At 44.3% G+C, this 26739-nt stretch overlaps 2 protein-coding genes across 5 annotated transcripts in view; both read left to right on the forward strand.

The window, feature by feature from the left end:
* Window positions 1–274: 274 nt before the first annotated feature.
* On the forward strand, window positions 275–3054 carry LOC134457059 (transcription factor HES-2-like). Its single transcript, XM_063208823.1, has 4 exons — window positions 275–751; window positions 873–968; window positions 1084–1171; window positions 1284–3054. The coding sequence occupies exons 1-4, from the start codon at window positions 662–664 to the stop codon at window positions 1589–1591; spliced, it is 582 nt and encodes a 193-aa protein (XP_063064893.1). The 5' UTR covers window positions 275–661; the 3' UTR covers window positions 1592–3054.
* acot7 (acyl-CoA thioesterase 7) overlaps window positions 2979–26739 on the forward strand; it is a 124954-nt gene continuing 101193 nt past the window's right edge. Inside the window, exons 1-3 of one of the 4 annotated variants that reach the window (XM_063208818.1) lie at window positions 2979–3234; window positions 10722–10839; window positions 18947–19103. In XM_063208818.1, coding sequence (XP_063064888.1) covers window positions 3185–3234; window positions 10722–10839; window positions 18947–19103 — 325 coding nt within the window. In that variant the 5' untranslated portion in view covers window positions 2979–3184. Of the gene's footprint in view, window positions 3235–6260; window positions 7230–9103; window positions 9226–10721; window positions 10840–18946; window positions 19104–26739 lie in introns of those variants that run through there. The other 3 variants (XM_063208815.1, XM_063208816.1, XM_063208817.1) reach the window with 3 other exon arrangements.

Genomic DNA, 26739 nt, shown 5'->3' on the forward strand with positions numbered 1-26739 from the left:
TTAATTATACATGGTCATTTCCAAACAATCCATAAGCCCCACCTCTCCCAAACATCTGAGCTACCCCCCCCCCACACACACACGAGATGCAAAGTATTATATTTAACATTTATAAAATACAAATCAAACAAAAGTTGTACTTCCTTGAGATTAAATAAAGTATATCATTTAGTTGCGTCATTACGCACGGTTGTGTTGGATCATACCTTGTAATTGATTGGTAATAGAATAACACATATGAATAAAATGTAATATAGAACAAAGCCCATTAAAGTAATTCTTTTATGATGTTTGTTTGTCAAATTATAAGCCTCTGGCTTCAGATGGATCAGCGTTGCATTGGCAACCTTTTGGTGAGTGCGCGCCATGAACACTTGGAAACAAACGTGCACCTTTAAGTAAAATATTTGTTTGTAAAAAGTAACAAAATGTGTAGTGAGGTACCAAATAACCCATTAACAGATGGTTATCATATTTGGCACCTCTTCTATTGTTGTGGGCACCTTAGCACCCCACTCCAAGCGCTTTCCTTTTGGCGTGGGGGGCGTCACCAGACGCACAGGGCTAAGATATAAGGCAGGCTCCAGCAGCCGAGAAGACACTTCAGCTTCCAACAACCTTGGTAGCAACACTTCTCCTGATACTCTAAACTACTCACATAATGGCTCCTAGCATGACTTCTGAAACTGCCCCGTCTCACTCCCCGAGACAAACTGTGGCCATGAAAAAAGAAGCTCTTGAATTGCGCAAGGTGAGGATCGTGCTGAACCATTTAACATCAGCTCTGTTTATACCAAACGTTTATATGTTTTCCTATTTATGTCTGTGGCATGTGATACTAACCTTCTGCTGTTATGTTTTGTCTTTTTTAGACGCTGAAGCCTTTGATGGAAAAGAGAAGGCGCGCTCGCATCAACGACAGCCTGAACCAACTGAAGGCCTTGATTCTTCCTCTGACGGGAAAAGATGTAAGTTACAACTCAGATTTGAAATCATGTTGAGCCAACAATAGTTATTCGTTTCAACAATTCTGTAACCATGTGAAGAATCGTGATCTAATCTGTTTTTATGTTCAATTTACAGAACTGCCGTTATTCCAAGCTCGAAAAGGCTGATATCTTGGAGATGACCGTCAGATTCCTCAGAGATATCCCTACCTCTTCTCCTAAAGGTAAATATCCTTCTAGTTTAATTTACCTTAATAATACCTCGATTTTGCTATGTCCATAAAAAGCAAACAATTGAGCATGTTGATTAATCAAGCTTTCCTCTCTTTCCTCCAGATCAATCGGAGAGTTTCAATGATGGCTACAAAGCTTGCCTCCAGCGCGTCTCCACACTGATGCCCAAAGTAAACCTGGACAAGGACGCCAGCCAGCGGGTGAACGAGTTCATCAGGCAAGCGGTGCCTGTTTCTCCGTGCCAGAACTGCTGCGCCCAGAGCTCCAGGATGCTCCCCCAGATTCAGCAGAGGCTGGCCGTCAAGCCTTCCAGTGCAAACGGCGATAGTCACGGTGCCATCGCTCCCCAGCCAAGCCGACCACAGCTCGCACAGGCACCTGCCGGCTCCAACATGTGGAGACCTTGGTAGAGACCCAGAGCAGGAGCTCCACCAAAAGACTTTTTTTTGTAAAATATGTAAATATAATGTATTTAATGTACAAAGTTATTGTTAGGATAGACACGTTGTGTTGTCCTTTCGAAAGTTGCTGATGAAATGTAATTCATCGTTATAAGCCCATCGTTTGGGATAAGTATTGTATACTCGTGTAACTATGCCTCTACCAATTTCGCGTTGTAATCGGGCTGGTTCAAAACCATAATCGTGCGTTATGCCTTTAAGGTCATTTTTCTTTCTACAAACGAATATTTAGTCCTCTCTGGGGGTTAAATGATTACTGGCTGTAGAAAACGCCTGCGTAAAACCCCAGGGGTTGTTCAATGTTGAAAATTTGCACGATGAACCTCAGTATTCTGGGTTGGTGCAGATTAACATGTAAACACATTGTGTTATGAAAACTAAATTCTCTTATGGGAGCTAATCGTGTTGTTTTGGCATTCATTGTTATGCTGACGTGAATTTTAATAAAATTTATGGGCAACACACTCTCTGCGTCCGTGCGTAAATTTGGTTGGAACCGTTGATACCTATAAACCAAGAAGACAACGCACGCCATGTGGTGTTTGATATGAGTTTTAACAGGATCTTGTGCTTTTGTGTGACCTATTTCTTTCAGAGCAGTAAAGTCCACGGTATTTTAAATCCACCAAAACCGTTAACACCGTTAACTGACATGCGTAGACGCTTGAGTTGGGCATCTGTATTAAATGCGCATAAACGCCGAGGCTGCCGATGTTCAAGTCTCTGTCTCCCTCTGCAGGCCAAGTCTGGCATTATAGAGCTGTCAATATACATTGGTCAGAAAATTCTCTTGAACTTTTCATTACACTAGGCCGACGCCAACATGTTATTTATTTAAAGGGTGGGTAGTAGTAGTAGTGAGGAATACATAATATAAACCACAAAATAGATTATGAACTACGCACTGTCTTGCACCAGAAACACTCTAATCCGCCATATTCTGTGGGCCTATTGTTTATCGTGTACAGCATTTCCTGATCCTGATTTTGAGACATTCTACGCGACACAAAGGACTTTTATGTGTCGGGCAATATTTGTTGAACTGAATTATCAGCAGATCTTTTCTTACACAACTGAGTAGAGCGCACACCCCGTTTAACTAACAGCTCCAGAGACATGTTGCCTTCTGGGACAGTAGGCGACATGTAGAATCCAGTTTTTAGAACTGTGAACTCGCGTGACATAATTTGAAAGTTGTTATGGTTTTATTCCCCTCAAATGTATGTTGGATGCTGTCTCATCAAATGAAACCTACAGGAAACTGATAATAAACACAGGAAATAGACTATAACACAGGGCACACATTGCAACATTGTTACACATTAACCGGGGCACTGCAGTCTGTGTGACGCGTTTTGTTTACGTTTGAGAGTGAATCGATTCATTCTTAAAAAGCCCATTCGCCTCAGCAAGCAAACCGACTGCTGCGCTGCTCATCTGCACTGCTCCGAGCAGCCAATCCGCCGTGTAGTGTGCCAGCCGCACCGACCAGGAGTCTCGCACCAAGACGTGCTGCTGCAGTTCCACAAAACGCCGGTCAGCATGTCTGCAGCAAATTCCCCGTCCACTTCGCCATCCATTCAGATATGCCGGTAAGATCAAATAAGACAGTTGTAATTGCTGTCGTGAAAGCCAGAGATGTCTGCTGCCTTGTAGTAATGTATGTTTATCATCCCAGCCATGGTTGGTGGATTTTCGTGTAACAAATAGCGGGATTATCCGCAGCTGTCACTGTGGACTGTGGTTGTTTTGTGCTATTGAATTTGTGTTTGGTAGATAACGGGACTAGTGGAACATACCTAGAGCCCTCAAGGACACTTGAATCGTATCCTGGATACCTGATAAGGACACGGATGCTGGTTAGCGTTACATCACGGCACACTTTTTAATGTCGCATGTCGTATGTGATGACCTCAGCTGTGATGCTGAGTAAACCAGGATGCTTTTCAGCAAACAAGGGTATGCAGAGGTCACAATAACTTGCAAATATAAATACCGCTCGATGTGTGTAACGCTGACACTACTACGCTGTAAAAGTGTGTGAATAGCACAACACAAGACATGCGAGTCGTACGCTACCGCAGTCTCCAATGGAGCGAGACACGACACAGGCACAGCGTAGCCTACATCGATTGAGTTCAGTTTGAATAGCTGTTGGATAAGGCTGTGTGTCCTAGCAATGTTATCCGCATCTGGTTAGCATGTAATGCCTATCCAGTAGAGGGATTAATCATTCAAACAGCCTTGCCTTGCTGTTTCGTTGATGACGGCTAACATAGCCTTTTCCGCGTTGGCTTGGCTGCCTCAGCGATTTGGCACGCGTTTCCCTCTACTGGACAGTCTAAGCATTGCGCGGGCGCTCTCCCTTTCCTTTTTTGCACACACAGTAAACGCATCCACACAGCTTCCAAATTTTAAGGCGTCGCAAAACAGGACCGTTTGATCTAGAATTAAAAATTGACTAGGCCTACAGTTGTTTATATTCTCTGGTTGAAGTTACTTAGTGAACGTGAAAGTCCCATTTTTGTCACTCACTCACATTGGCAGAGGTGTATAAAGAAGTGGTATTGGTCGGCCTACTGATCTTACTGATGTAATTACAACAGGGCCTAGCCTAGTACAAATCCTCCATAGTATATGTACCAGTTAAAAGGCTGTTCCTGGGGGGCGCTGTGGCGCAGCGCGCTAAGCCCCCCACATTTGGGCTTGCATGCCCACCCACGGGGACCCCGGTTCGAGTCCGGCCGTAGTCATTTCCCGATCCTCCCCTGTCCCTCTGTCCCATTCGCTTCCTGTCACCATCTTCGACTGTCCTGTCAAATAAAGGCATATAAGGCCTTAAAAAAATTATATATATATATAAAAGGCTGTTCCTAATTAGGTATAGACTTAAAGAGCCTACTTATACTTTTACTGTGGGCCTATACACATGGGTGCCACGAGGGGGGGGAAGGTGTAACAGATTCTAAGGGCCCGACAGCACTGACAGGGGCCCTGGAAGGATGCTGATAACTTAATTTGTCATTTTGGCGGCCCAAAATTTGAATCTTTCATGGGGCCCAAATGTTTTAGCGGTGCCCCTGCCTATACATCTCCACTGGGCATGCTGCAGCATAGAGGAAGGGAAGGGACTGCTGCCATCTCTATTAGAGTGGAAAGGACCTCTGACAGAGCAATTACTGGAAGTGCTAAAGTCATCAGCTAATCCAGGGGTAGGGAACCTTTTTCATTCGAGGGGCCACTTCAAATTCATCCGAGGGCCGTAAAAGTCCTCCGAGGGCCGTATTATGAACACAAAGCAGGATTTCTTCCTGCACTTAAGGCCTATATTGAAGGCAGCTAGCTTTAAAACAGAACCCACCTTCTCTAGGTCCCCTGAATATCACTTAATTGTATTGCAAATGTATTTTCTAAGTTTCCCTTACAAAATATGTCATATTTCATGTGAATCTGCATAAGATTAAAATGTAACACTTTATTTTAGGGATACATCTCAGGGCTTTTTCTAGGGTTTTTTGGCATGAGGGAGCATCATGGCAGGTTGTGAAGGGGGGAATTTACAAGGGGCGCTCAAAAAAGTAATGTATATATATATATATATATATAAGAAGTATGAGGGTGCACCCGCGGAGGTATGAGGGTGCAGCGCCCCTATTTCCCCGTTCAGAAAAAGCCCTGCATCTATTAGCACTAATACAATCTGCCTGTATAAGTAACTTATAAGGCATGTACAAAGCAAAATCAAACATTTGTTAGGCATGTATTCGCAAACGTCTTGTTCATGCACAATAAGGGATTTATTACCAATTTAACCTTAGTAAGGACCTAGTAGGCCTTAGCGTTTGCTTAGTACATGTCTTACAAGTTACTTATGCAGGCATTAACATTGTATAGTGCCAATAGATGTAAGCTTATCCCTAAAATAAAGTGTTACCGATTAAAACTATATCGGGGGCCGGATAAAATGGCCGCAAACGGCCCTTGAAACATAGGTTCCCCACCTCTGAGCTAAACAGTCTACAGAATTGTCAAATTCCTGTAAAACACTCACGTATGAATTACATAACCTTAGTTTGTGAGCACATTGTGCTATGACTTAGTCGTCAAGGGTTTGGCGTTTTCTGCCCCCCCACCCCTCGGAATTAATCTGGTTCAAACAAACAAAACAAATCAGATCAGATCAAAATTCTTTGATTGTCACAGACACACTGTTATGGGATTTAGCTCCTTAATTGTTGGCAGGTTTGTAGGTTTTTTTTTGTTATTTTGGACAGACTATAATAACTATTGTGTCTGTATAAATCATTCAGGCGATTATCATCATGCACAATGTTATTTGAGGCATCATGAGTGAAATCTTTGCTTTATGGTGATGACTGCCTGTACACTCTCTCCTACTCTAGCAAGACAGATGGTGCACCTTGTCACGCAAGGCTGTTCTGTATGGGAAAGCGGTGGCCTAATGGTTAGGGATATATTTTGGAATTGTAAGGTTGAAGGTTCAACTTCCATTCATGGCTGAACGGCAATGCACTTACTCCCAGGATATAACCAAAACCCTGAATCTAAAGAACTGTTATAAGTTTTGAGTAAAAGTGTGACCTAAGTCGAATGTAATGTAATATTTCATTTTGAGGCCTATACTACAAGGTCAAGGTCATTTGGTCGTGTTCAACCCTAAAATGAGAAGAGCTCTTCAACCACAAGAGAGGTCATGCAACACCAACACTCATAACATAAAGCCATAGACTGTATACATTATGAACGCCAAAGTTTGTAGTTCTTGCATAAAGCGGCCAGCTCTCAGAGATGCATATCGGGTACATCTTCCTGTATTTCCTTGGGCAACAGGGCACATTCTTTTATCTACAGTCAACACCAAATGTTTTTTTTTTTTTTAGATCAAAATGTCCAGAATGATCGGAGTGGGGTTTCTCTTGTATTATACCAAGAGGGACTGTGACTGGATACTGGGGCAACTGGTCACTCATTATGCTAAAGTGGTAGCTTCATGCTAGTGCTAACAGCTCTAGGCCACTAGTGATGGCCCTATGCCAGCTGTAGTAGTGATGGCCCTATGCCAGCTGTGGCTGACTGGCAAGGGCAGGAAGGCACAGGTAAAGGAACGGCGTGGTTGGGCTGGGTTTCAGCTTGTAGTCTGACTCATCCACTTTCCCACCCATGCGCCATTTCACCTAATTTGTTATCATTCCTCTCGACAGACTTCTATAGTGTAGGAATTAATAAATGGCTGTTTTATATGGCGTGTTGTCCACAAATGATAGTCAGTGCATTGTGAAAACTTCAGCCAGTGTAAGCTACTTGAGAAGCACTGAGGGCCAGTTGCTAACGTCCGGGAGCATGGCTGCTTAATGGGGCCGTTGCATGGATACCAGCCATCCTCCGATAAGGCCCAGGTGCTGAGGTAGCCCAGAGAGAGGTAGCTGTCTTCTCTACTGGCAACGGAACAAAGAGGGAGAAGGTTGGATTCGGAACAGAAGACGATGTTCTCTGTCCGTCTGTTAAGGAGGACATTCCAGATTGGAACCAAACGCTTCCTGCACAAACTTCATGACCACCTGCACAAGTAAGGACACACTAAGAATTGATTTCTTTTGAAGTTAGTGTTCGAAAAAGCAGTATACATCTGGATGAAGAGGGATGAGGGTAATTTTTTTGATTGATTAAATGTACTGTCAACACATAGAAATTTGTAAAAATGTGAGGGATAGGGTACTTATTTCAGGTTTGCTGCACCGATTTGTTTGGCTGTTAATGTGTTATATGGCCCTTACCTTGTTAGTCCTTTGTCACGGACGAAAGGTAGCATTCGTGAGACCGCCATCTGTTCTTAGTTCAGGTTTTTTCCCCTATGCAAGTGCTTAAAAGGCTTGGAGGTAACAACAGACAGGGGAGAGAGAGAGAGAGAGAGAGAGAGAGAGAGAGAGAGAGAGAGAGAGAGAGAGAGAGAGAGAGAGAGAGAGAGAGAGAGAGAGAGAGAGAGAGAATCTGCGAGAGAGCTAAAAGGCAGAAGCAGAGGAGCCTGTTATACTGGTTAATGGTTAACTCAGCACACATCTCTCACCGGATAAGCATCTGCACCGAAGAGACACACCAGCATGAGGTCCGACCAGAGGAGCCAATGTGGCTTGTGTCTCGGAGCATCCACCTGATTAATCGCATCAGGAATGCAAGAGCACACAAGGGGCATACCGCCTGTCTCTCCATGTACGTACAGTAAATGCTGGTTTGCTTTGCACACAGTGATGCAACAGTTGCTATTTGTTGGGGCCTCTGTGTTCCTCCGCTCACCTTGGCTGCTTCTGCTATTTTAATTTGTTCAGGAAGGAGCTGGAAAATGAGCTCCAGGTTGAAATAGCTGATGAAACCTTTAAGGTTGAACATATTTATAGTAAAGTAAGTTATTACTTATTAAAGGGGCCCTATTATGCTATTTAGAATAACTTTTCCCTTTTGTTTTTTTATATACTTTTTATTTATGGTATTTTTTGTGAAATAAGACAAGACAAATACAAGTAAGATCAAAAAAAAAAAAAAAAGCTGGATGTCAAGAAAAAAGTCACAATCAATACAATACAATACAATGCAATACAATACAATACAATACAATACAATACAATACAATACAATACAATACAATAGTCAAATTAACCTGTGTTGTTGATCCTGTCATTTTTGTAAACGGACCATTTTACCCACTTTCTTTCTCCAATTTCTTTTTGCAGTCTTAGAGAATAGGTATTTCCCTTTTGTTTTATGTGTCTAGCTCTACTCTTGTTTAGCTTAGTTTCTCTGTTTTGAGTTACATTTAGGTAAGCACTGTGAGAGTTTTAGAGATGAGTCACTTCTTCTCTATCCTCTGTTTAGACATATTTATTCAATTAGGTTGTTTGTCCTCACATACTGCAGTTGGCCTTTCGGCCTAGCCACGCTCCTCTGACGAACCGGTAGTCCAACCACAGACTGCAGGAGGTTTGTGTACGTGTGCATGTGCGTGTGTGTGAGTGAGTGTGTATGAGAGATTGTGCATCTGCGCTCACTAAATGAGTAAAAAGCGTGTATAACAAACCTCAAACTCAAAACACTCTCACACACACACTTCCTGTGTCATTTTCCTTCTCCTCTCATGTGGAGTTTCCCACGATGGTCACATGATTAAGAGGCCTCTGATTGGTCGCTTGGTCAGTGGGATGTCAAAGGAGGGGTGTGGCCTACCAGTCGCTTGTGCCGACAGTTGAGGCAGGGCATTGATGTCATAGGGAGTGTGTGTGTGTGTGTGTGTGTGTGTGTGTGTGTGTGTGTGTGTGTGTGTGTGTGTGTTTGTGTGTGTGTGTGTGTGTGTGTGTGAGAGAGAGAGAGAGAGCGAAAGAGAGAGAGACAAAAAGAGGGGGAGGAGTGATGTCAAGAGATGAATGAACAGAGAAAAGACAGAAAACCAAAGACACACTGGCACACACGCTCACACGCACACACACTGCACATGGGCTGTCATCCACGCAGCTCTTCATCCAAAGATCTAGTACCAACCTCTCAACAATGAATACACAGTACCAGCTCAGCAGGTAACACACACACACACACACACACACACACACACACACACACACACACACACACACACACACACACACACACACACACACACACACACACACACACACACACACACACACACACACACACACACACACAGGGGAGGGGGGTTCTCATTGTTTTACTGTTGATTTTGAATTTATGTAAATGGTAGTATGCATTGTGCTCGTTGTCCTAAGGTTAAATATGATGGCTTTCACTGTCACAAAGAGACTAATCCAGGCTACTCCAAAGTGTTACAACAAGGAGGGGAATATAATATAAAAGCCTTTGTTACACCTTGGCTGAACACGTTTAAAAAAGCCAACATGTTGCTTTCACTGCCTCTCTGTTCTGTTGTGAGGGGGTTCGCAGGCAGTCTGTGGCTGTTTAGTTTCTGTGGTCTCATCATGACTTTCAAAAATTTCAAATAGTCAAGCTCGGAGATGTGTTTGTTCAAGTTCAAGTTCAAGTTGTGTCATTGCTGTGTGTTTGTATATTTCCATTAGTCCTCATTTGCATGTTCCTTTTTTTACTCAGGCAGAAAGGTACTAGTCGGTAATAGCGCTCTACCAGTGTTTGACACAGAGGAAGTTGCATTTTGGGTCATGCTGTCAGATCAGATGTCTATAAAAGAATAAATGAGACAAGAGTGTGTGAAAGTAGTAAGTGGGAGGTATGTGGGAGGTCTTATTAGACCGTTGGGGAAGAGGAAAAGTAGTGACATACTGTATACAAGTAGGACAAACAGAATTTGATCAGGAGATGAAACCTGTTGACATGCATGTATTTGCGTGTGTATGTGTAGCACGAACAGAATTTTATGAGGAGAAGGAACTGTGGTTTAAAATAAATAAATACATGAATAAAAGTGAATCATAACCTTGTTTGCATCGAGTGAAGGGGCTTCAGCATGAACGAGCAGCTAACTCAAATTCCCTAGATTATATGTGTTACTTTGCTTTGCACATAATTTTAATTCCCATTATTTATTTACAAGGACAGTGCAAATTAATAAGTCATTACTCTTGCCTACTGTACTAAATATGTCAGTGTTCAAAAGCAGAATGATTTTCAACCATAGTGCTGGGGATGACACGATGTTGATCAGTTGTAGAAAAGTCAGCAGAATTACACACTGTAAATGTAAATATTAAAATCAGGCGCAATCAGAGATAAAACTTGGGCCCCAAGATGGGAAACTCCGGGGCCGCCTTTTTTCATTGACTCATAGACACACAGACATGACGTTGAATTCTAATTACATTTGAATAGAATTCTATTCCCCATACGACAGTAGTTATTGACTAATTAGTTGGGCAGGCACATAGACAAACAGACAGAAGGGGTCATTGCAATACCTAACCCCCAGGTGATAAAAACACACTATAGGGAGAACAGGAGGCCTAAGACAAAAGCAATCGACCACATTGCAACGGATTAGACGCTCGACTGACTAGACTGATCTGTCTCATCTTCCCAACAGGATCATGCGGCCGGACGATGCCAACATCGTGGGGAATGTCCACGGCGGCACCATCCTGAAGATGATCGAGGAGGCCGGATGCATCATCGGCACCCGCCACTGCAACACACAGACGGGGGTAAGATTACATATACACGCACACACACACACACACACACACACACACACACACACACACACACACACACGCACACGCATACACACACGCACACGCACACGCATACACACACACATACACACACACACACATACAAACACACACACACACACACACACACACACACACACACACACACACACACACACACACACACACACACACACACACACACACACACAGGCGGGGGTGAGCTGATATACACTGATTTATGTAAACATAAACGTAAACAAACACACATGCGCACACACACACACATACATGTTTATGGACAAGCACCCACACTCACGTAGACAGGGGTAAACTGAAACGTATGCATTACACACAAAGCAAAAATGCGGATACGTCACACACAAACTCACACACCTGCATGTTCATAAACACACACTTTTTGGCATGCTAATCCAGGGGGTCATCAGCACTACAGGTTACTGTCAGAGCAATTAGATATCCCTTGTTGTTTTGAAGACTGTCTGATGGCTTTTTAACCTCAGGCTAAAGCTGCAGAATGTGCCCAGTGCCACAGGGAAACAAGGTTTGGGTCTATAGCTCAGGATGGGAGTGTATGCGGTTCACTGCATTGTTTTTACATAGTGTGCACTCTCCTATTGATATGGGTCCGGATGCGATGGTAAAGCTCACACACACACACACACACACACACACACACACACACACACACACACACACACACACACACACACACACACACACACACACACACACACACACACACACACACACACACAATTCATTTCAGCCTTTTCTAATCCCATGCATATCACAGCTGCACCAAAGCAGTGCGCCCCTCTGTAGGCCCTGACTCAGATTCATTTTGGTCCGAAAAACCATACGGTACATAGTAGCTGATGCAATACGATTGGGGCATTCCCTGCTGTGCTGTCAAATGTTCCTGCTTTACTCACCCATTCTGCCCCCACCCTAATCATCAATTGCACCATGCTGCAACCCCTTTAGCAGTTCTAAATTGTGAACAACCACACAGACTCTCATAGTTTTTTTCTTTGATTTACTTTCCATCTAACGTTGCTGAAGGACTAGCTTTGAAACATTCAACAGTGACACTCCCTCTGTGAGTGGGATATGGGATGGCGATGAGGTTCCTCTTTCGCTGAAGGGTTTTGAATGTCTTTAACAGCAGATCCCGTGTCTGTGGTACTACGTATGTGAAAGCACTCCAGAAAATTCAGGCATAATAACGACGACGAGTGTGTTATACAAACACAACACTGTTAAATTGTTTATTTAATGTCTTACCAAGCACTATGCACAGTAGATGCAATGACATTGTTTGTACTATTGTCTGCACTTATAGTAAGACACTGCTAGCTCTTAGTCATAGACGTATCCAAGTACTGGTTTCGTGTTGTAGTTTGTTAGCAAAGCCATGCTAACATACCGTATCGGAGTGTGCCAAGTTTGAGATTGAAAACGATTAGAGCGAGTCACTGAGATGGCAGGATTACCTCATCTCAAACATCAGGCTGAAAACCGGTATGGTCACAGTGCAGGAATATTTTTAACCCCGATGAAGCATCTCTCACATCCAGTAGGCCTACATACTCACTCTCCCTCTTTGTCTTACTCAGTAGTTGCGTTTTACATGGACACCTGTAATCCAACTAAATGTGTAAACCGATTATTAAATATGCCTCATGTAAACAGTTAAAAATAATCTCCTTAGATATAAGGTAGTTTAGAATGTTCATCAAACGATGAAACGAGGTAACTACCCATCTAAATAATTTGTATAGAAAAGTGAATATGTAAATGTGGTTACTCTCTATGTGCTTCACTCAGAGACGCAAACAAAACATACGTATATCTTCTCTGCCTTGTCTCTCTGACACACACACACACACACACACACACACACACACACACACACACACACACACACACACACATTGGAGAAAGTTATTTGAAGAAACTCTCTGCTCCATTGTCAAACATGCAGTAACTGGTAAAAGAAATCAGTGAGTCTACTGTACAGTAGCATGCACTCATAATCCTTAGCCAGATTACCCGTCTTTTGTTGACGTACAAATGTCCTCCCACACAATTTATTTGACTCCACCAAGCGAGTCATCATGCTCAAACAGGTATTAATGGGCCATGCCCTGTATCTACTTAATGGGTTGCTAGGAAAGGGAGTGAAAAGAAACTACCATGGATAGTTTGTTTCCCACCCTTACATTTTTCATGAGGCCGCTTTGCACAAACCGAGCCACACCAGCTTCTTAGGGCCAAAACATACCAAGGCGGAACGGAACGGTCGCAGGGCGGACGCGGTCTTTCTGCTTAGTTTTGGCCGGCGTGCTTTTCTCTGCCTTGCACACTGACAGCGTCGGCGTGCGCGGCCAGTCCCATTCAAAACCCTCCCCACAGCCAAAGCTAGCATGCTACTTTGCCATTCATTTGAATGAGACACCGCCGGTCGCCGGCGTGAAAAATACGCTCGAGTTCTATATTCCAAATCCAGCGCGGCGCGGAGCCGGCTCCCGCGCCGCTGACGCCCGACTACCGCCGGTTGGTGTGTAAGGACAGATAGGTTTCAATGTATTTTCACTGACGCCGGTAAAAAACGCGGCCGTTCCGCGCCGCTTTACCGCCTTGGTGTGTCAGACCCCTTAGATGCACTCACACACGCACACACGCACGCAGGCACGCAGGCACGCAGGCACACAGGCACGCAGTGACGCAGGCAGGCAGGCAGGCAGGCACGCAGGCACGCAGGCACGCAGTGACGCAGGCAGGCAGGCAGGCAGGCACGCAGGCACGCAGGCACGCAGGCACGCAGGCACGCACACTTGCTATTAAGCCCCATTGTACCAGTTGTTTGTATTAGTTCTATGGTTTTTGGCTGCAGTTTCAATGAGTTCTCCACTAGTCGCGCATCGGAGACCAGAATGAATGGGACCCAATGGAACTAGATGCTAAAAATCTTCATTTTCACCCTGGTCTCCTCAACAAAGCTCAGATTTGAATGTCGTACTGGAGACTTCAATAAGGGTTTCACTCAACAGTTTAATAAAAAAGCACTATGTCCGTTTGAGTTTTTACAGGAGGAGTTTTTGTTGCTCACTACCCGCTAGCATTTTGCTAAGTATGTGAAGTCATAGACACTTAAAATCACTTTTAAGCATATGCGTGGCTCAAAAAATCTAAAACTCAGCTGTGGGTATTTTCTATATATAGTCTTTCAAAAGCAACATCCGAATTACAAGAGAAAAAAATCATATACTGAGATAAAGGCACCATGAGGGGTTTTGCTCCATAGGACTCCATTCATTCTGGTCTCCGAGCCAGATGGATAAGGGTGGAACTGCAATTACAGCTCAAAATCTGCCATAGAACTAATACAAACCTGCCTCGTTTCGGAAACCGGAAATGCACCGTGAAACCAACCAGTGGCGACTTCCTAAAGAATCTAAGGACATACCTTGTTTTGTTAACTCAAAAATGTAATTTTGCAATACAAACTCTGTGCCTTTTAATAGAACATGGGCAAGGTGTGAGGCCTTTATTGTCCAGGTGGCTTAGTTGTTAAAGTGCCATGTATTAAGTTAGCAATCAGTGACATTTCCAAAAATGGCAGGGTTTTGTGTTCAAGGTATTCTTTAGGAAAGGCGGAGACACATGGCTTATTATTTTAAATGCCTTGCTCAAGGGCACTTTAGCTATGAATAAGGGTGTGGGAGAGTGATACAATATTTATTCATTACTCTACCAACATTCTTTCTACTTCTGTATAATTAAACCCATTACCATCCTATCATACTATGTAAACCAACTCCTTAACCATAAGACAACAGGTACCCATGGCAGAATTATGCAATCAGACCATGCAATCAAGTGCATTTCAGTGGATTGGATTTATAAAATAAGAAGATTAATACATATTGAAAGCCACCCAAATTATCTCACAACAAACTGCCATCATTGTTTTGAAACTGAAGACAATATCTGCATATCAGTTTTCAGTGCTGAAAAAAGTGATAGCACATTAGTACAGCAATATTTCCGCCTGTAGTATCTTTTCAATCTCAGTAAGACAATGCCATGGCATAAATAGTATACACTCGCCTCCAAAAGAATTGTCGCCTATCCATCTGTTTGGAATAACAGCTAATAACCTGACTTTCAATTAATCACTTGGCTTCAGAAGTCACTCATATGAAAGCTACAACCCTCCCGAATGAAAATGTATGTACAAAAATAAATTTCATGCACCAACGAAAGATTGACCCTTTATTGAACACAGACAGGCAGATTTTCACAAGACAAAAGTTTTGTCTTGTGAAAATCTGCCCTGTCTGTGGTCATTAAAGGGTCAATCTTTCTTTGGTGCATGAAATTTATTTTTGTACATTAATTTTCATTCGAGAGGGTTGTAGCTTTCATATGAGTGCCTTCTGAAGCCAAGTGATTAATTGAAAGTCAGGTTATTAGCTGTTATTCCAAACAGATGGGTAGGCGACAACTCTTTTGGAGGCGAGTGTATGCCATAATATGCCCAGAAAAATATATAAATAAATGGCTGAAAATATCTTTATATTTTAGACCTTTTGCTCATCTGGCCCTATTACAATTCTACACCATGTTCCCATTTTCTCCATAACATCATTGTTTTGCATGTCAGGTCACCCAAACTGTGTCAGAGTTCAATGTGTCAGACAGAGGAAGAAGCATCTAGTGAATTCCGACCATTTCAGGTTGACTGATAAGCACACAGTTATGGGCTGCCTGTCACGTCAGGTCAGGTGTTGAGATACAGTGTGTCATGTCTTGGGGACAAGATGCCGGGAGGATTGCCATCAGCTGTCAGATGAGCTGTCGCCTGTCGCACCCTCGGCCTGTCTCATTGCCTGCTTGCCTGTCTTCTGGCCCTGCTTGTGTCTCGTCTCCTATCCGTCTGCCCGGCCCGCCTGTCTGCCTGGCCCTAGTGGCTGTGGATATGTGTATAAAGGTCATCTTGCCTGGTGTCAGGTCCATACTGAATTGCAAAGCAGGTTGAGCAGCAGTATGCTATCTCCTGGATATATGTTTACCAGAACAGGGATAGCCGACATGCTATTGTGGCCGGGAATTAAATGTCTTCACGGTTTAAAAGGACACCGCTCAACATTTTTGAGGTTGATGAAGGATGAAAGTCAGTAGATTGTTATATGGTGGGTGTAAGGTTTGTGCTCTCCTTAAGTTGTTGATTCTAGAGGAGTCCGTCTCTGTGATGTTTTGGTCTTATGGTGAAGTGGTTTGTGAAATTTTGGACCATGGAGGGAGCCTTGTTAGAACACTAACCAAAAGTTGTTTCTCTTTACATTACATTTTATTACATTACATTACATTACATTGCATTTGGCAGACGCTTTATAACCAAAGTGACTCTCAAAAGAGGACATAATCATAACCAACATCATCTTTAGGAACGATAGAATCATGATGTTGGCACAAAATAGTTAACATAGTGTAGTTCCTCACCGTCTGAGTACACAGAGTTCTGTTACAACCTAATACCTACAGTATGTACAAATATTTACCAATTTAAATTTTAAACACAAGCGCGCACACACACACACACACACACACACACACACACACACACACACACACACACACACACACACACACACACACACACACACACACACACACACACACACACACACACACACACAGATTGAAGGTGGAAGTGGATGCGGGATAGTAGCAGTCACTGGCAGCTGTAGCCTAGGGTTAGGGAGTTGGTTAAGGAATCTGAGGATGTTCTGGATCAGATGCCACCCTAACCAGGAGGCAACATCTGCAGTAGCCTTGAGCAAGGGCGTCAGCTGACCTAATGCTACCGGTGCACAGGGGCATAGTGGGGCACTGAAAGATAATGTGAGCACGCGAAGCGCACAAGAATTTTTGTTTTGCAGTTATTTATTTTTAAAAGTCTGTACATTGCTCATATTATTGCAAGTAGTGCATGTGCTCTATTTTGTGCGCAGTCTATAGATTACTCCGTATGCTAAACATGAGCTAAATTCCAAGGTAGCAAGGTTTTTTTTTTTTGCGAAACGTACGTAAATTAATACCCAGGCACGTGCCCCTGTAAAATAGGTCTGGCGACGCCCCTGCCCTTGATCGAGGTACGCTCAAGGGCAGGGTATGGGTGGGTATTGGTATGGGTGAGCTGAATTCATATATGGGCAACCAATGACTTTGTCCTCAAGCCCTGACATTCCATACTGAGTCAATTGAGATGGATTTTTCTGGCAAAACAATACTCTACAATTAAGGATAACAATTCAAATATTATTGGAAAATTGCTCCCTGGGTTCGCGGTCAATGAATTCACCTGTAGACACTCCGGTGCCAGGGACTTGGTGTGGTGTGGATTTCGAGGCTGGCACTTCAAACTGCCTAAGGATAAAATGGTATTCAAATGAAATATTTTAAATTCGAACATATATTGAATAGTCAACAATGCCAACATACAAAGACCATCATCATACAACAAATAATTTAACACACCTCTGTTGGCATTTGCGTCTGGTCTGCATCAATCAGGAACACACTACCTTGTTGAAACTGAAGAGAAACCTGCAATATTAAGACATCTTTTAGTCTAATTAAGTCACAGTTAAGCCGATATTGTTGTCATTGTGGTAGAACACTTGCCTCCTGTAGTTTACCCATCTTGCCGATAAAATACCTACTATTCTTCCTCAGGCTACTTCTTTTGCCATGATATTTATTTGTCTGTTTCACCACCATTGCTTAACCAGATGTTTTAAGTACAAGGCACAAACATATAACTCTACTACTAAGGCATTCACTTCATTTGCAATGTCATGAATGAAATAGACCAGACTGAGCTGTCATACTGCTATTCTACCACCAGATGCAGCCAAAGAGCTAGTCAGTGGATGCCGAGACAAACTCAAGTGCCTGTGGCCACGGTCTGACTCACTGCATGTTTAGAGCTTAGTTAAAATTCAGTGAGTGCCTTTCCAATTTCAGGGAGTGTCACCAGAAGCCAAACTAATGTGAAACAGCAACAGTCATTAACTCCGTCAATCGATAGGCTACTTCAATTTTTCATGAGGCTTTACCCAAACTGAGCCACGGCAAACTTCACTGGCCTTTGGCGGAGTAGACTTCTCAGACACACACGCACACACACACACACACACACACACACACACACACACACACACACACACACACACACACACACACACACACACACACACACACACACACACACACACACACACACACACACACACACTCAGACAGATGCTCCCGTTTCTCAATGATGCAAACCAGAGAGGGGCTATGAGTAACCAAACCCAGTGTGAAGTGTGACAGCTGGGCCTTATGATTTAGCACGAAGCCGAGTGACAACGGAAAATTCAGGCCTCGCAGGTCACGTAAACTGTGAAGATAATGGAATTGCAAGGCAAGGGTCTTGAGAACAAGATGGTGATTTGTGTACTGTGTGAAGAAGTGGTTCCAGACCAGCTCTGATTGCTTGTATTATACACAGTGATCATAAGGATGGGTGCTTTGTCATCAGTATCAACTCACCTCACGCATGCATGCAGACAGACACACACACACGCACACACCAACGCACGCACGCACACGGCTCTAAAGTTGTGGCCCTTGTTCATGGGATGGATCGTTGTGTAGCGCGTGCTGACACACACACACACACACACACACGCAAATTTCCCTAAGAGTTGTCTTGTCTTATCCCCAGGATCATTGTGCTTCTGCCTTAGTGCGTGTGGAGAATACTGACTTCCTGTTCCATGTTCATTGGAACACACAAACACACGCACGCACGCACGCACGCACGCACGCACGCACACACGCATGCACGCACACAAACACACACACACACACACACACACACACACACACACACACACACACACACACACACACACACACACACACACACACACACACACACACACACACACACACACACACACTGTAGCGGTCTCTTAACCTCTATACCTGTGTGTGTGTGTGTGTGTCCTGTCATCAGGATCGCTGTGTGGCTGCGTTAGCGCGCGTGGAGCGGACTGACTTCCTGCACCCCATGTTCATCGGGGAGGTGGCCCACGTCAGTGCTGAGATCACCTACACCTCCAAACACTCCGTGGAAGTCCAGGTCAACGTGCTGTCTGAGAACATTCTCACAGGTAAGGCCCCCCCCCCTTTTCCCTCTCCCTCCTGGCCCTATTGTGTGTGTGTGTGTGTGTGTGTGTGTGTGTGTGTGTGTGTGTGTGTGTGTGTGTGTGTGTGTGTGTGTGTGTGTGTGTTTGTATGCGCGCGCGAAACATACTGTAGCATATGTACTTGAGTAGGTAATGCTGTCTGTGTCACTTGTCACAATGCTACCTTTTGTGTGTGTGTGTGTGTGTGTGTGTGTGTGTGTGTGTGTGTGTGTGTGTGTGTGTGTGTGTGTTTGTGTGTGTGTGTGTGTGTGTGAGTGAATGAGAGAGAGAGAGTTTCTGAGTAAATGTGGTGTATGTAGTATATCAAGAGAGGGTGTTTTTTCACCGTACACCATGTTTGCGTCTGTGAGATGCACTTGAGATGTTTTCTCACCTTTTCCTGCGTAGCTGCGTAGCTTCACATGAGCGCTTGACTGATTGAAACAGAACAGGAACGCATGCGACGATGGGTCTTCTAACGGACTTCCAACATGTGACTGATTGCTGGAGTAGGTCCTTGTCCAATCAGGTTCATTGTGACGTGGAAAGGCCGCCACGCTTAATTTCAGACACCTCGGTCTCGTCTCATCACCCACATCCTTCAGCTTAACAGCTTTTTAGAAGAGTCCTGCACGACCATTATGAACTCAGTTCTTTTCAATGATTCATCCGTTAGGCAGGCTGTCACCGAGTGGACATCATATATTGATGTGCTGGGAAAATCTTAGTTTTGCATAAGCAAAGCCCCTTGACAAAATGCATTATTGAGTTTTAGTAAAGTAGGTGTGTGTGTTTGTGTGTGCGTGCGTGCGTGCGTGCCTGCGTGCGTGCGTGTCTGCGTGTGTGCGTGTGTGTGTTTGTGTGTCCTTTTGCCTGCTCTAAGGACCATTGAGAGTACCTCAAGATCCCCCATCCCCCTCTACCTCCCTGCCGTGCTGTTTTTTTTCTTTTTTGTCCTTTTCTTTCCTGAAGTGACATTTTGCACACCTAAAGAACACAGGGGCTAAAATCAAGCCTGACCTTTCGCTTACCCCACCACCCCACCACACCCATATGATAACAAAAGATCGACAGTGCATCTGAGTATATAACAAACAACTGCTTTTCTTTCCTTAAACACCTCAATTTTCATTGCAGAATACCAACTACAATTTGCTATTGTTGCTAATGAGTATATTTAATAGCAAGGAGAGACGAGGCAATGCACATGTGATAGTTCTGAATCGGAATTGGCATTTGCAGAGGTGATAATGTTGTGTCCTAATATGTTTAGCGATCATTATGTCCAACTGTTTAAATCACACTTGAGATTTTCTTTTGCTTCGGACATGTGCAAGTTTTATCTTTTATCTGACATGTTTCTACGGTATAACTTCCGTCTTCATCAGAGGGTCACTGGGATGTGGTCAGGGTCACTGGGTTGTGGATATGTGACCACATCCCAGCGACCCTCTGATGAAGATGGAAGTTATAGCGTCGAAACATGACAGATAAAATATAAAACTTGCACATGTTTGAAGTAAAAGAAAATCTCAAGTGTGAATGTTGTGTCCTGTTAGAACCCTTTTGGAGCTCTGCCGTGACCTAACGGTAGGGCACTGTGTTACTACGCCGGCGACTCGGGTTTGATTCCGGCCCGGGTCATTCTCCGATCCTCCCCCCCATCTCTCTCTCCCACTCACTTCCTGTCGCTTCTCATACTGTCCTATCGAAATAAAAGCAACAATGCCCCTAAAGAAAACCCCATTTGGGTCACTTATCAAAGAATATGAAATGAGTTTGGTGGCCATGAGCTCCAACAGCGCACCATCTGTGATAAGAACCCAATGACATCATCTTACGTACCTGGGTCAAGCTGTCACGCCAGTTCCCTAACACTGACGTATTGCTTGAGGGCTGGGAATGGTTATTACATGCATTGTGACATGTAACGCTTGAGGGCTGCCAATGGCTATCACATGCGCTATTGGCCAAGATACGCACCAGTGGAGAAATCTCGCCATGCCGAATTTCACAGAAAAGAATACTTGAGACAGGAGAAGTAGATTATAGGGTTGAACTGAGTATGGCGTGTAGAGATTGTAGACTATAGAGGTAAACTGAGACTGAAAAAATGGACGAGGATGGAGTGTGATAGTGCGATATGGAGAAAGGCGACAGGGTGTGAGGGAGTAGTGAGCGTGGAGGTGGGGAGGGAGGGGTGGAGGGAGGTGGAGGGAGGGAGGGACGGAGGGGTGGAGGGAGGGAGGGGTGTGGGGTAAAAGGAAAAAACAAAATGGGTGTCCCCAGGCACATGTCGTTACCACAGCAACTGGGTTGTCATGAGGGTTGGCTAGGATGGTGACGGTGGTGTGTGTGTGTGTGTGCGTGCGTGTGTGTTTGTGTGTGCGTGCATACATGTGTGTGTGTGTGTGTGTGTGTGTGTGTGTGTGTGTGTGTGTGTGTGTGTGTGTGTGTGTGTGTGAGTGTGTGTGTGTGTGGATGTGTGTAAGCCTGTGCGCCTGCGTGCGTGTGCACAGGCTTGTGTGTGTGTGTGTGTGTGTGCGCGTGTGTGCGTTTGCACTTGTGTGTGCGTGTGCACTTGTGTGTGCTTACGCGCGTGAGTGTATGTCTGCCTGCACGACACGTGTGTGTGTGTGTGTGTGTGTGTGTGTGTGTGTGTGTGTGTGTGTGTGTGTGTGTGTGTGTGTGTGTGTGTCTGCGTGCACGTGTGTGTGTGTGTGTGTGTGTGTGTGTGTGTGTGTGTGTGTGTCTGCGTGCACGTGTGTGTGTGCCTGTGTGAGTGTGTGTCTGCGTGCACGTGCGTGTGTGTGTGTGTGTGTGTGTGTGTGTGTGTGTGTGTGTGTGTGTGTGTGTGTGTGTGTGTGTGTATGTGATGTGTGTGTGTGTGTAGTTGAGTGTGAGGGATGGTTTGACAGGCCTGCTGTGAGTGAAGCCGTGTGATTGCAGACACAGACAGACACCACTCACACCACTCACACCACTCACAGCCCGCCACTCTGGGACAGGCACTGCCACGCACAGCCCCCCAGGGGTCCATCAAAGGAGGGAGGCTCTGACCCTAGGGGGGGAAAGGGCGATACCATCGACAGTGGGATCAGCAGAGGATGGCTCGAATGGCTCGAAGTGCTCAAAAATGATAACCATCCTCTATGATGGGAAGATGGAGCAGGCACTGTATGGAACAGAGAGGGGAGAGTGTCATAGAAATTCCGAGATAAGAAGAGGAAGAGGGGGTTAGAGGAAAAGAATGATGGAGTGAAATAGGTCCAGAGAACAAAAAGATGAGACCCATCACTGCTAAGGGTGAGTTCCACTAGCGAGATCGAGTCGCTGTAGGAACAGAGAGCAGGGAAGCAGACAGGGGAGGACAAAGGGGACAGTTGGGGGCTTGCATGCCCACTCACGGGACCCCTGGTTCGAGTCCGGTCGGGGTCATTTCCCGATCCCCCCTGTCTCTCTGTCCCATTCGTTTCCTGTCACCATCTTCGACTGTCCTGTCAAATAAAGGCATAAAAGACCCTAAAAAATGAAAACAAAAAGAAAAGAGAGGGAGAGGGGGATGGACAAGGAAAGGGAACGCTGAAAATGTAGAACGAAAGGGGAGAAGACGGGAGGAAAAACCAACCCCATACATTGCTGAGGATGGCTCCGTCTCCTAAGCCTGACCTGCAGCCTATGAAGTAAGGATGGACCAATGGTATCAGGCCGATATTTGCATTTTTGAAGTGTATTGCTATCGGCCGATACGCGTGTGGTTTTGGCCGATACGCAATATTTATTATTTTATGTCATTCAGGTTTTTTTAAAAAGACACTTTATTTTTTTATTACTTGATTGTTAGACATTACTTGATTGTTAGAGTGGGTGTTTAAATGTTAGAAGTTCAAGTTTAACTTGAGACCTGTTATATTTGTCATTTTTTAACCTTTTTTTTAAACCCATATCGGCCCCAAATATCGGGTATCGGAAATCGGGTATCGGCCAAGGGTGATGAAAAAAAAATTGGTATCGCATCGGCCATTAAAAAACCTGTATCGGTCGACCCCTACTATGAAGACTGCATGCGTCTGAGATCAAAGAGCCGAGAGAATAGACGCCGCTGAACCCCTTGTGGCAGATCAGACACCGGAATTAATAGATGATTAGCATTTAGATACATAATAATAACTGCTAGTGGTGTGATGGAGGGTAAACACGAGCCCCATTTGCACACCTGTTTAAAACGACAAAAAAACCCTTTATATGTCTTTTTGATGAGCGTTAATGGAAAGTTTGAAGAAGGCCAAACGGTCGCGAAACATCACTTTATTTAATGTACTGTGGAGCAGAGAGTGTGGCGCTGTTTTTTGTTCACGAATGATTGAAAGGATCTCTCTTGTATCATAACACCTGCCTACTACAGTAACTACCTACCTTGTTCTTTTTTTGGTAGGGAGGGGGGTAATGCCTTTATTAGGAGAGTGTGAGAGACTGATGCTGAAGTAATGAGCGAGAGAGACCGGGAAGGATCGGAAATGTCCTTGGGTCGGACTCAAACCGTGATTAACGGTATGGCCCCTTAGCCCACGGAGCCACGGCGCCCTCTACCTGCATTCTTACTAAATCATCACTGATCATTTTAAAATACAGAAAAAAACCACGCAAGTTTTACTTTGAGTAAAATGAAGCAAAGAAACAGTGCATACTCAGACATGACCTACCCAGTACAAAAAAAATATTCTGCACATTGTCATGCTACGCAGGGCGGTAGGGTGGGTGTGACGTGCCCCCAAAAGTTGAAAGAATTTCATCTCGCAGTGCACATAGCGCCTCATCAAAAAATGCTCTGTGGGCGTCTTTTTAAGTGTTGAAGGTGCTGTGCACTCTTGATGTTGAAACACATTGGATTTGTACTAAAATGCGTCCGGTGGCCGTACACACACACACACACACACAGGCCCTTCACTCTCTTCTTCCAAAGGGAGTTTGCTGAGGTGCCGTGAAAGATCTTGAACCTCCTCTAAACTAAATCGAAAGTGTACAGATCAGACGCCGAGGCGAGCATTGCAATATGTGCTGCTTGAAAGGATTTAAAGCTAGGCAGGGAAAGTATCTTGCTATCACGGACTGTGCGTGCCGGCTGAGGTAAAACAGGAACAAGGAACAGGCACAAACACTCCACTTTACGGGGCAGTTAGAGGGAGAGTGGACGTCTGCTTCCCACAGCCATTACTCTTCATGGATCATCACCTCTTTGGTTGGAGAACACAATGCCGTGTTCATGTAAACTCAATTGTAGTGTGTGTGTGTGTGTGTCTGTGTCTGTGTCTGTGTGTCTGTGTCTGTGGGTGTGTGTGTGTGTGTGTGTGTGTGTGTGTGTGTCATGTCTGCCTGGCTCTCATGCCATTCTTTGTGTCTCTGTTCCTACATGGAGGTGATGGCAGCTGAGTTTCCAGAACTCACACTTTCATCATCGCAACCAGTGTGCGTGTCTGTGTGTGCTTTTCCTTGTGAATGTGGGTCCCTGTACATATGAGCATGCATGTGTACAAGTATGTGTTAGCGAGTGTGTATGTGTATACCGTGTGTGTGTGTGTGTGTGTGTGTGTGTGTGTGTGTGTGTGTGTGTGTGTGTGTGTGTGTGCATGTGAGCGAGTGTGCATGTATGTCTAAGCGAGCGAGAATTTCTTTGTGTTTGTGTGTGTGTGTGTGTGTGTGTGTGTGTGTGTGTGTGTGTGTGTGTGTGTGTGTGTGACTGTGACTGTGTGTTACAGGGAGCTGTTATGATTCCGCATGTCCTCCTTTGTGCTTTTGTAACCTGGAGATGGGTGGTTGACGTTTAAGGGCGTAACGCAAAAAAAAAAAAAAGTTTTTCAAATTCCTGAAAAAAATGATGGATAAAAATTGGAAAAAAATAGAAAAAAATAAAGCACTTAGTGGTCTGTGGAATTTCACCTTATTTTGCCATTTTTGGGAAAATGTGCCCGGCATCAACACATAGCATAGGCATGTCACACCGCAGGAAAATGGAGTCACACCACAGGGAATTCACTGCATTATGGCCATTTTAATCCTTTTGTCTACATGACTGACATCTGAGCTCATGCTAACTTGATAATTATATTGTGTTTAATCTTAATATGTGTTTTCATTAATAAAAAAAACTTTTTTTCCTCCTATAAGAGCAGTCACACCACAGGACACCATAAAATGAACCTAAGCATTGCGTGACAGAAAGATTGCAATATGAAGACATATTAAGAGGTTAAGAGTCACCTTAAACTTCCACAGCACTCTCCAATAACTGAGGTACTGACTGGTTAGGAGCCAGTCTTTAAGACCCTTGTAGTTGGCCTTGCAGCTGCCCATTCACAAACATTGACATGCATGTCACCCCACAGGACGCAATTTGTGTTACGAAATTGAACTTGTAGTTAATATTACTGTCTTGAGTTTTTTTTTCACATTCACATATCTTAATCTAAAGTTAAGATTTATGCAATCATGCCAAATGCTTCATACATTATTCAAAATGTTGTTGGTTAATTTATATATATATTATTATATATTGTTTCATTAATGTTACAGTCACACCGCAGGAAATTTGACATATAAACCTTTACATAAATCTTAACAAAAATGTTTCTTCTCATCTAAGACTAATATGAAACATAATGTACCACATCTTCTTTCATTGACATTTGTTTTTTAAAGGAAAATAACAGTTTTGTAGGCTTTTAACCAATGTTACGAAAAAACAAGGCGTCACGTCTCCCACCCATATATGTTTATCCTGATAGGTCAGGCTAGGTCTGCATATTGTCTTCATGTTCTAGTCAGGCTTGTGTGTGCTGTATTCGTGTGTGGGCCTGTGTGTGTGTGTGTGTGTGTGTGTGTGTGTGTGTGTGTGTGTGTGTGTGTGTGTGTGTATGTGGGTCTTTGTGTGTATATGCTTGTGTGAGTGTGTGTGTATGTGTGTGTACGTGGGTCTTTGTGTGTATAGTCTTTAGTGTTTAGTGTTTGTGTGTGTGCGTGTGCTCTGTGGTGGAATGTGTGTGTGTGTGTGTGTGTGTGTGTGTGTGTGTGTGTGTGTGTGTGTGTGTGTGTGTGTGTGTGTGTGTGTGTGTGTGTGTGTTGTCCCTTTAAAGGATGCTGCTGTGCAGCCTGGGGGCTGGTGAGAGGAACGGGAGCAGACGTTACAGTGTATGTGCCTCTGTCATGTTGTCTGCTCTGCCCTATGCCTCTCTCTCTCTATATAAATGTGTGTGTGTGTGTGTGTGTGTGTGTGTGTGTGTGTGTGTGTGTGTGTGTGTGTGTGTGTGTGTGTGTGTGTGTAACAGGAGCAGACATTATTTGCTTCCGCCATGTTGAGTCAGCGTCATGCGTCACAAACACTGCGCCCAGCACACACACTCGACAGTACCTGCGCAAACACACACACACACGAGCACACACACACGAGCACACGAGCACACGAGCACACACACACACACACACACACACACACACACACACACACACACACACACACACACACACACACACACACACACTCACTCTCTCTCTCTCTCTCTCTCTCTCTCTCTCTCTCTCTCTCTCACACACATGCACACACACACACACACACACAGCCCCACTT

This window comes from Engraulis encrasicolus, chromosome 10 (assembly GCF_034702125.1).
Source record: "Engraulis encrasicolus isolate BLACKSEA-1 chromosome 10, IST_EnEncr_1.0, whole genome shotgun sequence".
Classification (NCBI taxonomy): Eukaryota; Metazoa; Chordata; class Actinopteri; order Clupeiformes; family Engraulidae; genus Engraulis; species Engraulis encrasicolus.

Coding starts and splice junctions, on each gene's coding strand:
- LOC134457059 (XM_063208823.1), top strand. CDS start 662: ATGGCTCCTAGCATGACTTCTGAAACTGCCCCGTCTCACTCCCCGAGA. Junction 752..872: donor AAGCTCTTGAATTGCGCAAG/GTGAGGATCGTG, acceptor TGTCTTTTTTAG/ACGCTGAAGCCTTTGATGGA. Junction 1,172..1,283: donor CCCTACCTCTTCTCCTAAAG/GTAAATATCCTT, acceptor TCTTTCCTCCAG/ATCAATCGGAGAGTTTCAAT.